This window comes from Salvelinus namaycush, chromosome 8 (assembly GCF_016432855.1).
Source record: "Salvelinus namaycush isolate Seneca chromosome 8, SaNama_1.0, whole genome shotgun sequence".
Classification (NCBI taxonomy): Eukaryota; Metazoa; Chordata; class Actinopteri; order Salmoniformes; family Salmonidae; genus Salvelinus; species Salvelinus namaycush.
This window is the reverse complement of record NC_052314.1, coordinates 15,127,778-15,137,909: the sequence shown is the minus strand read 5'-3', so window position 1 is coordinate 15,137,909 and position 10,132 is coordinate 15,127,778. Positions and strand designations below refer to the sequence as shown.

The window sequence follows — 10,132 nt, the reverse complement described above, 5'->3', positions numbered from 1 at the left end:
AACACACTTTGAAAAGCGGAGACCAACGATGGTCACAGACTTAACAAAAATTATCCACTTGAATGCGCCCATTATTATAGGGAGGGGATGCAGCCAGCTAAATCATAGGCAAAATCAAATAGGGTGCACCAACCAGAGCAATAAAATGATAACAGCAGATATTATTATTATTATTGATAGGCCTATTATTATCTCCTCATTATTACAGTCATCAATATGTCTCTGACTATATTGTGCCTTGATTACTTCTTTCAGTTCGCTGCAACTAGCGAACAAGCTGCAACAAAAGCTTAACCTGGACAGTTTTATCTCAATCTCTTCATTCAAAGACTCAATCATGGACACTTTTCCTGACAGTTGTGGCTGATTTGCGTGATGTATTATTGTCTCTACCTTCTTTCCCTTTGTGCTGTTGTCTGTGCCCAATAATGTTTGTACCGTGCTTTGTACTGCTACCATGTTGTTGTTATGTTGTGTTTCTACCATGCTGTGTTGTCATGTGTTGCTGCCTTGCTATGTTGTTGTGTTAGGTCTCTCTTTATGTAGTGCTGTGTTGTCTCTCTTGTCGTGATGTGTGTTTTGTCCTATATATATATATATATATATATATATATATATATATATATACACTACTGTTCGAAAGTTTGGGCTCACTTAGACATTTCCTTGTTTTTTAAAGAAAATAAGAAAAAAATTGTCCATTAAAATAACATCAAATTGATCAGAAATACAGTGTAGACATTGCTAATGTTGTAAATGACTATTGTAGCTGGAATATCTACATAAGCGTACAGAGGCCCATTATCAGCAACCAGAAACAGACGCCTCACAAGTCCTCAACTGGCAGCTTCATTTTATAATACCCGCAAAACACCAGTCTCAATGTCAACAGTAAAGAGGCGACTCCGGGATGCTGGCCTTCTAGGCAGAGTTGCAAAGAAGAAGCCATATCTCAGACTGGCCAATAAAAATAAAATATTAAGATGGGCAAAAGAACACAGACACTGGACAGAGGAACTCTGCCTAGAATACTTTTTTTTATCCCAGCCACTGCAGGAGGTCTTTTGCCTTTTGGTAGGCCGTCATTGTAAATAAGAATTTGTTCTTTACTGATGTGCCTAGTTAAATAAAGGATAAATACAATTTTAATACATTTATGCACATGTTTTCTTGTGTTCTGAAATGTACACATAAATAAAATCCTCATCCCCCTCCCCCATCAACAGCAGCTGCAGCATAATCACGAACTTTTTCTATCATTATTCGTTTTTATACCCAGACGAAATCCAGAAAAAAATATGATTTGTAGTATAATATAAATAATTTGAAACATGACAGTCTCTAAATATATTTATTTTCATGTATTATATTTTTGCGAATCAGCTACTCTCCTTAAAAAATAGTTTAAAAAATAACTGTGTCACAGGATTGCCCTTCAACGTAGTTATCGAGGTAGCGTAGCCGGTTACTCTTTGTTGTCTAGTTCTTTCATTTCATGTGTGCTGTTGCAACTAGACAGTAAATACACAACGTTAATTCAAGAAATATATAGATTTACCTGTGACACGATGGCTGCTAACCTATTTCCTGTTCTAAAGTAAGTTTTCGAGAAAGTATAGCTAACGTTAGCTAGCGAGTTATCTGGCAAGCTGGTTAGCAGGTTGACATTTAGCTAGTTAACTAACGGTAGTAGCTAGCTTTAATTTTGCTTTGAATTTATTAACTATGTCAAAATCCAGCCAGCTAGCTAAACAGCACACGATCTACTAGTTAGCTAGCTAGTAACATGTAGCTAACAACACTAACTGGCTAACGTTAACTAGCGAAGATATACCAGATAGCTAGCAAAAGTTGAAGCAACATGGTGTGGTGGTTTTCAAGTTATGAATGTACTTTTTGTGCATTTAACACGTGAATGTGTTTGTACACTTTAATGCCATGTGTAACGTTTAACAAGGCATGTTTCTCTGTCATCAAATACGTGACACTTTGCCATCCATTTAACGTTAGTTGTCGTATCTGTGTCAATCTTTTTCTCTCACAGGTTGGCCACTAAGGTGACTATTGCAGGAGGTGCTTTGTATGTTACCTATGATTCTGGACTATTAGGGGGAAGTGAGCAGGGCTCAGAGGTCCTTGGAAAAGCTAAAGCTGCCATTCCCCCTGCAGTGGATGAGTGGGTGAAGTATTTTGGCTTTAAGGTAAATATGCCTTTATTGTACTGTGATTTAACTGCGTCTGACAGCCAGAATAATGCACTATGGAGTACGAGGTGAGGGAGGATTAAATGTATATTGTTTTCGTCTAGCTTCCAGCCTTCCCAAAAATTGGATTCTCCCCTATCGAAGCGTGGAACTCTGGTAAGAAATGGTTGACAGCTGATCCATAAAGGACTTTTCCAGACTTACAAGTCTAAAATTGAGCAATTTCAAGAGTTTCTGTTATTTCATTCCAGGGGTGCAGTCATCCATATCTGCTCTCTCATCGGGCCCTACAGCATTAGGTGGCTACACCAACCAAGGCTTGCAGTACCTGAAAGATCTCACCAAATGAAAAGTGACATCCTGCAACTAGCAGACATTTTAAGAACCTAATTTCTGTTTTGGATTGGTCCCTAAGCAATCACAACCAAATCCTCAGGAGTAACACGACTGGTGCGAATGCATACAGCCCTCCTGTATAAGTCACTTGCTTGCTTTGAATGCATAGCCCATCAACTATAAAATGAAGTGGTACAGTAAATTCAGTCGAATTAGGCCAAGGCCAGTGTTGATTTGTGGAACGTGTAGCTGCTGATAGTGCCAGAACTCAATATTTGCATTCTATTGGAATGACAGTAATTTGTCAACACAAGCAGAATACAATGCTTTATGCTACTTTGTCTTTTTTTACTCACAATCTGGATACCACAGCAAGACCTGCACCCAAAAGAAAATACATTAACTGATTGACATTTAGTGTTATGTCTTGTGTGTACATTGTTAACTGTACAATTTATTTTTATCTCAAGACTGATATATTTGGCATGTTCTGACTTTGACCTGATTCCATATCTATCCCATCCAACACATTTTATACAGAATGTGTTTTGTGTATGTGTATATATTTCACTATTTAAGAGTAAAATAAACCTAAACATGTCAGATATGAGACCTTTGGTGGGATCTGTATTTTTTACTGAATATGTGCTGTGTACTTTAAATCAGTGGTTCCCAACTGTTTTTGCTCCACCAACTGAATTTTGCTCTGCTCGGCGTACCCCGTCATGTGTATTTTAACAGTAAGCCTATGGCAGGAATCATCAACTATACTTAACAAATATAAACAAAACATGTAAAGTGTTGGTTTCATGAGCTGAAATTAAAGATCCCATTAATGTTCCATACGCACAAGAAGATGATTTGTCTCATGGCTTTTTTTTAACTGCCTAGAAGGCCAGCCTCCCGGAGTCGCCTCTTTACTGTTGATGTTGAGACTGGTGTTTTGCGGGTACTATTTAATGAAGCTGCTAGTTGAGGACTTGTTAGGCGTCTGTTTCTCAAACTAGAGACACTAATGTACTTGTCCTCTTGCTCAGTTGTGCACCGGGGTCGCCCACTATTCTCTGGTTAGAGCCCGTTTGCGCTGTTCTGTGAAGAGAGTAGTACACAGCGTTGTATGAGAGATCTAAAGTTTTCTTGGCAATTTCTCGCATGGAATAGCCTCCATTTCTCAGAACAAGAATAGACTGATGAGTTTCAGAAGGAAGTGCTTTGTTTTGACATTTGAGCTTGTAATCGAACCCACAAATGCTGATGCTCCATATACTCAACTAGTCTAAAGGCCAGTTTATTGCTTCTTTAATCAGAACAACAGTTTTCAGCTGTGCTAACAATTTCAAAAGGGTTTTCTAATGATCAATTAGCCTTTTATAATGATAAACTTGGATTAGCTAACACAACGTGCCATTGGAACACGGGAGTGATGGTTGCTGATAATGGGCCTCTGTATGTCTATGTAGATATTACATAAAAAATCTGCGGTTTCCAGCTACAATAGTCATTTACAATGTAAACAATGTCTACACTGTATTTCTGATCAATTTGAAGATATTTTAATGGACAAAATGTGCTTTTCTTTCAAAAACAAGGACATTTCTAAGTGACCCCAAATTTTTGAACGGTAGTGTATATACAATCAAATGTATTTTTAAGGACCTTTTTACATCAGATGTCACAAAGTGCTATACAGAACCCCAGCCTAAAACCCCAAACGGCAAGCACTACGGAAAGTAGTAAGACCCCTTGACTTTTTCCACATTTTGTTAGGTTACAGCCTTATTCTAAAATTGTTTAAATTGTTTTTTCCCCCCTCATTAATCCACACACAATACCCCATAATGACAAAGCAAATGCTGTTTTGAAATTTTTGCTAATTTATTACAAATACAAAAATGAAATATCACATTTACATAAGTATTCAGACCCTTTACTCAGTACTTTGTTGAAGCACCTTTGGCAGCAATTACAGCCTCGAGTCTTCTTGGGTATGACGCTACAATCTTGGCACACCTGAGTTTCTCTCATTCTACTCTGCAGATCATCTCAAGCTCTGTCAGGTTTGTGACATGCGTCGAATACAACAGGTGTAGACCTTACAGTGAAATGCTTACTTACATGCCCTTAACCAACAATGCAGTTAAGGAAAAAAAAGTTACTTATAATTAGAGCAGCAGTAAAATAACGATAGTGAGGCTATATACGGGGGTACCGGTACACAGTCAATGTGCAGGGGCATCGGTTAGTTGAGGTAATATGTACATGTAGGTGGAGTTATTAAAGTGACTATGCATAGATAATAACAAAGAGTAGCAGCAGGGTAAAAGACGGGGGGTAATGCAAATAGTCTGGGTAGCCATTTGATTAGATGTTCAGGAGTCTTATGGCTTGGGGGTTGAAGCTGTTTAGAAGCCTCTTGGACCAAGATTTGGTGCTCCGGCACCGCTTACCGTGCGGTAGCAGAGAGAATGACTAGGTTTATTTGTATTGCTTCTAAATATTTTTAATTATTTTTTAAAATCTTAACACTTTGTTCTAGCTAGCTATTTGTGTAGGTAGCTATCAAGTAAACACTATGACTAGGGTGGCTGGAGTCTGACAATTTTGACAAAGGGCCTTCCTCTGACACCGGCTTGTATAGAGGTCCTGGATAGCAGGAAGCTTGGCCACAGGTGATGTACTTGGCCGTACGCACTACCCTCTGTAGTGCCTTGTGGTCGGAGGCCGAGCAGTTGCCATACCAGGCAGTGATGCAACCCGTCAGGATGCTCTCAATGGTGCAGCTGGAGAACCTTTTTGAGGATCTGAGGACCCATGCGATATCTTTTCAGTCTCCTGAGGGGGAATAGGTTTAGTCGTGCCCTCTTCATGACTGTCTTTACATGTTAAGTCAGTTAAGAACAAATCCTTATTTACAATGACGGCCCACCCCGGCTAAACTTGGACGATGCTGAGCCAATTGTGCGCCACCCTATGGGACTCCCAATCACGGCCGGATGTGATACAGCCTGGATTCGAACCAGGGACAGTAGTGATGTTTCTTGCACTGAGATGCAGTGCCTTAGAACGCTGCACCATTCGGGAGCCCAGACTGCTGCGCCACTCGGGATTCTTGGTGTACTTGGACCATGTTAGTTTGTTGGTGATGTGGACGCCAAGATACTTGAAGCTCTCAACCTGCTTCACTACAGCCCCGTCGATGAGAATGAGGGCGTGCTCAGTACTCCTTTTCCTGTAGTCCACAATCATCTCCTCTGTCTTGATCACGTTGAGGGAGAGGTTGTTGTTGTTCTTGCACCACGCGGTCAGGTCTCGGACCTCCTCCCTATAGGCTGTCTCGTCATTGTCGGTGATCAGGCATACCACTGTTGTGTCAGCAGCAAACTTAATGATGGAGTTGGAGTCGTGCCTGGCCGTGCAGTCATGAGTGAACAGGGAGTACATGAGGGGACTGACAACGCACCCCTGAGGGGCCCCCGTGTTGAGGATCAGCGTGACGGATATGTTGTTACCTACCCTTATCACCTGGGGGCGGTCCATCAGGAAGTCCAGGATCCAGTTGCAGAGGGAGATGTTTAGTCCCAGGGTCCTCAGCTTAGTGATGAGCTTTGAGGGCACTATAATGTTGAACGCTGAGCTGTAGTCTATGAATAGCATTCTCACATAGGTGTTCCTTTTGTCCAGGTGGGAAAGGGCAGCGTGCAGTGCAATAGAGACTGCATCATCTGTGGATCTTTTGGGGCGGTATGCAAATTGGAGTGGGTCTAGGGTTTCTGGGATAATGGTGTTGATGTGAGCCATGACCAGCCTTTCAAAGCACTTCATGGCTACAGACATGAGTGCTACGGGTCGGTAGTCCTTTAGGCAGGTTACCTTAGTGTTCTTGGGCACAGGGACTATGGTAGTCTGCTTGAAACATGTTGGTATTACAGACTCGGACAGGGAGAGGTTGAACATGTCAGTGAAGACACTTGCCAGTTGGTCAGCGCATGCTCAGAGTACAAGTCCTGGTAATCTGTCTGGCCCTGCGGCCTGGTGAATGTTGACCTGTTTAAAGGCCTTACATCAGCTGCGGAGAGCATAAATCAGACAGTCTGCGGAACAGCTGATGCTCTCATGCATGTTTGAGTGTTATTTGCCTCGAAGCGAGCATAGAAGTAATTTAGCTTGTCTGGTAGGCTTGTGTCACTGGGCAGCTCTCGGCTGTGCTTTCCTTTGTAGTTTAATAGTATGCAATCCCTGCCACATCAGACGAGTGTCGGAGCCGGTGTAGTACGATTCGATCTTAGTCCTGTATTGATGCTTTGCCTTTGATGGTTTATCGGAGGGCATAGCGGGATTTCTTCTAAGCTTCCGGGTTAGAGTCCCGCTCCTTGAAAGCAGCAACTCTACCCTTTAGCTCAGTGCGGATGTTGCCTGTCTTGGCTGTGTGCTTAGGGTCGTTGTCTTGTTGGAAGGTGAACCTTCGCCCAAGCTTGAGGTCCCGAGTGCTCTGGAGCAGGTTTTCATTAAGGATCTCTCTGTACTTTGCTCCATTCATCTTTGCCTCAATCCTGACTAGTCTCCCAGTCCCTGCAGCTGAAAAACATGCTTCACCATAGTGATGTTGCCAGGTATCCTCCAGACGTGGCACTTGGCATTCAGGCCAAAAAATTCAAACTTGGTTTCCTCAGACCAGAGAATCTTGTTTCTCATGGTCTGAGAGTCTTTAGGCAAAGTCTTTGGCCAACTTCAAGCGGGCTGTCATGTGCCTTTTACTGAGGAGTGGCTTCCGTCTTGCCACACTACCATAAAGGCCTACTTGGTGGACTGCAGAAGAGATGGTTGTCCTTCTGGAAGGTTCTCCCATCTCCACAGAGGAACTCTAGAGTTCTGTCAGTGACCATCGCGTTCTTGGTCACCTCCCTGACCAAGGCCCTTCTCCCCTGATTGCTCAGTTTGACCAGGTGGCCAGCTCTTGGTGGTTCCAAACTTCTTCCATTTAAGAATGATGGAGGCCACTGTGCTCTTAGGGACCTTCAATGCTGTGGAAATGTTTTCCCCAGATTTGTGCCTCGACACAATCCTGTCTCGGCGCTCTACGGACATCACTCAACACTCAAACATGCATGAGAGCATCCTGTCGGGCTGTATCACCGCCTGGTACGGCAACTGCTCCGCCCACAACCGTAAGGCTCTCCAGAGGGTAGTGAGGTCTGCACAACGCATCACCGGGGGCAAACTACCTGCCCTCCAGGACACCTACACCACCCGATGTCACAGGAAGGCCATAAAGATCATCAAGGACAACAACCACCCGAGCCACTGCCTGTTCACCCCGCTATCATCCAGAAGGCGAGGTCAGTACAGGTGCATCAAAGCAGGGACCGAGAGACTGAAAAACAGCTTCTATCTCAAGGCCATCAGACTGTTAAACAGCCACCACTAACATTTAGTGGCCGCTGCCAACATACTGACTCAACTCCAGCCACTTTAATAATGGGAATTGATGGAAATTATGTAAAAATGTATCACTAGCCACTTTAAACAATGCCACTTAATATAATGTTTACATACCCTACATTACTCATCTCATATGTATATACTGTACTCTATATCATCTACTGCATCTTGCCATCTTTATGTAATACATGTATCACTAGCCACTTTAAACTATGCCACTTTATGTTTATATACCCTACATTACTCATCTCATATGTATAGACTGTACTCTATACCATCTACTGCATCTTGCCTATGCCGTTCTGTACCATCACTCATTCATATATCTTTATGTACATATTCTTTATCCCTTTACACTTGTGTGTATAAGGTAGTAGTTGTGGAATTGTTAGGTTAGATTACTTGTTGGTTATTACTGCATTGTTGGAACTAGAAGCACAAGCATTTCGCTACACTTGCATTAACATCTGCTAACCATGTGTATGTGACAAATAAAAATTTGATTTGAATTCCTTCGACCTCATTGCTTGGTTCTGGCTCGGTTCTTGCTCTGATATGCACTGTCAACTTATATAGACAGGTGTGGGCCTTTCCAAATCATGTTCAATCAATTGAATTTACCACAGGCGGACTCCAATCACATCATGGTTGATCAATGGAATCAGGATGCACCTGAGCTCAATTTCAAGTCTCATCGCAAAGGGTCTGAATACGTATGTAAATAAGATATGTGTTTTATTTTTCATAAATTTGCTAACATTTCCAAAAACCTGTTTTCATGTTGTCATTATGGGGTATTGTGTGTACATGGTGAGGAAATTGTTTTATTTAATTCATTTCAGAATAAGGCTGTAACGTAAGAAAATGTGGAAAAAGGTAAAGGGTCTGAATAATTCCCGAAGGCACTGTACAGTATGATCACATATCTCTCTTATGTGTGGGAATACTTTGGAACAGATGTCCAAAATTAAAATCACTGATAGCTGATTTGCTGGTATTTTTACAGCCTTATGTCTAAAATACAAAATATATATATGATTTTTTTTGGAAGGAAGGCTCAACTTGGGGGGACAAATAAAAACCACTGCGGGCCGCCAGGTGGGGAACCCTGCCCTATGGTCTCATGCGTCTTCTCATGTACTCCCTGTGGAAAGGCCAAGTACCCGCAGGGGGCCTTGTACCCCTGGTTGGAAACCACTTTAAGATATGTCATAGCCTACTTAGGTAAAGTACTTGGATGTGAGGTTGGGTCAGTAGTATTATTAATTACATTCTACAATGTATATTGCCTCAAAGTCCTAAAACTTGGGGGGAGTGAGGGGTTTAAAAGTTTCAGTGAAATTAAATCACAACTGTACATCATTCTGAACCTAAATCACATCCGATGGGTGAAAAATTGCAGAGGAATGGGATATGCAAAAAAAAAAAAACTTTACTAATGACTTACACAAATGTGTTGTTGATTGCTACAACTCCAGACCTGGGAGGAGTAAAAAAAAGAAAGATGAACAATAACAGAAGAGTGCACACAATCTTTTGGAGTTTCATTTTACTGTACATAGAAACACCACAACACAAATGGTGGTGATACAAGTAGCATTGATAGGTTTGTTGTTTAGCAACAAAACCGACACGTACGCAACTATGGGGCAGAACATACAAGGTTGGCTTAGATTTTTGACAAACTATATTTTGTCTCCAATGTTTATTGAAAACATAAATGTGAACAATGAGCACTTGTATGGGGTCAATTTCACGCCATATGTATTGAATTCAAAATAAAATATATCGTGAACATGAAAAATAAAGTTGAGAATGTGAACATGTTTTCGAGGACGGGTGAAATAATGGATGTTGAAATAAAAAACCAAACAATTGAAAGCAAAATGATTAGAATTGTAAACAAAAATAAGACATCAAAAGCAAAACCCCAAAACTTGTAAGCAAATCATTTTAAAGCGAGAGGATAACTATGACAAATGGTAAAAAATATATATATTTGAAAAAGAATGCAAAAATCGTTTTCGGTTAAACTTTCCCAGCAACCAATCCTGTTGAATACATTTTGCCTACGCTCTTGCCTGCATGTACTACCTTTTGGTTACGCTACTCGTATCTTTGCTTTTGTTGGCTGTTTCTTAGCTTTCACTACC

The 10,132-nt window shown here is 41.3% G+C and overlaps 1 protein-coding gene across 1 annotated transcript; it reads left to right on the top strand.

Annotated features, from left to right (window-relative positions):
* The first annotated feature begins 1,403 nt into the window (after positions 1 to 1,403).
* Positions 1,404 to 3,152, top strand: LOC120051790 (MICOS complex subunit MIC13-like). The gene is made up of 4 exons (XM_038998678.1): positions 1,404 to 1,597; positions 2,045 to 2,201; positions 2,309 to 2,360; positions 2,456 to 3,152. Exons 1-4 carry the CDS (start codon positions 1,569 to 1,571, stop codon positions 2,551 to 2,553), a joined length of 336 nt encoding a protein of 111 aa, XP_038854606.1. The 5' UTR covers positions 1,404 to 1,568; the 3' UTR covers positions 2,554 to 3,152.
* Positions 3,153 to 10,132: the final 6,980 nt, after the last annotated feature.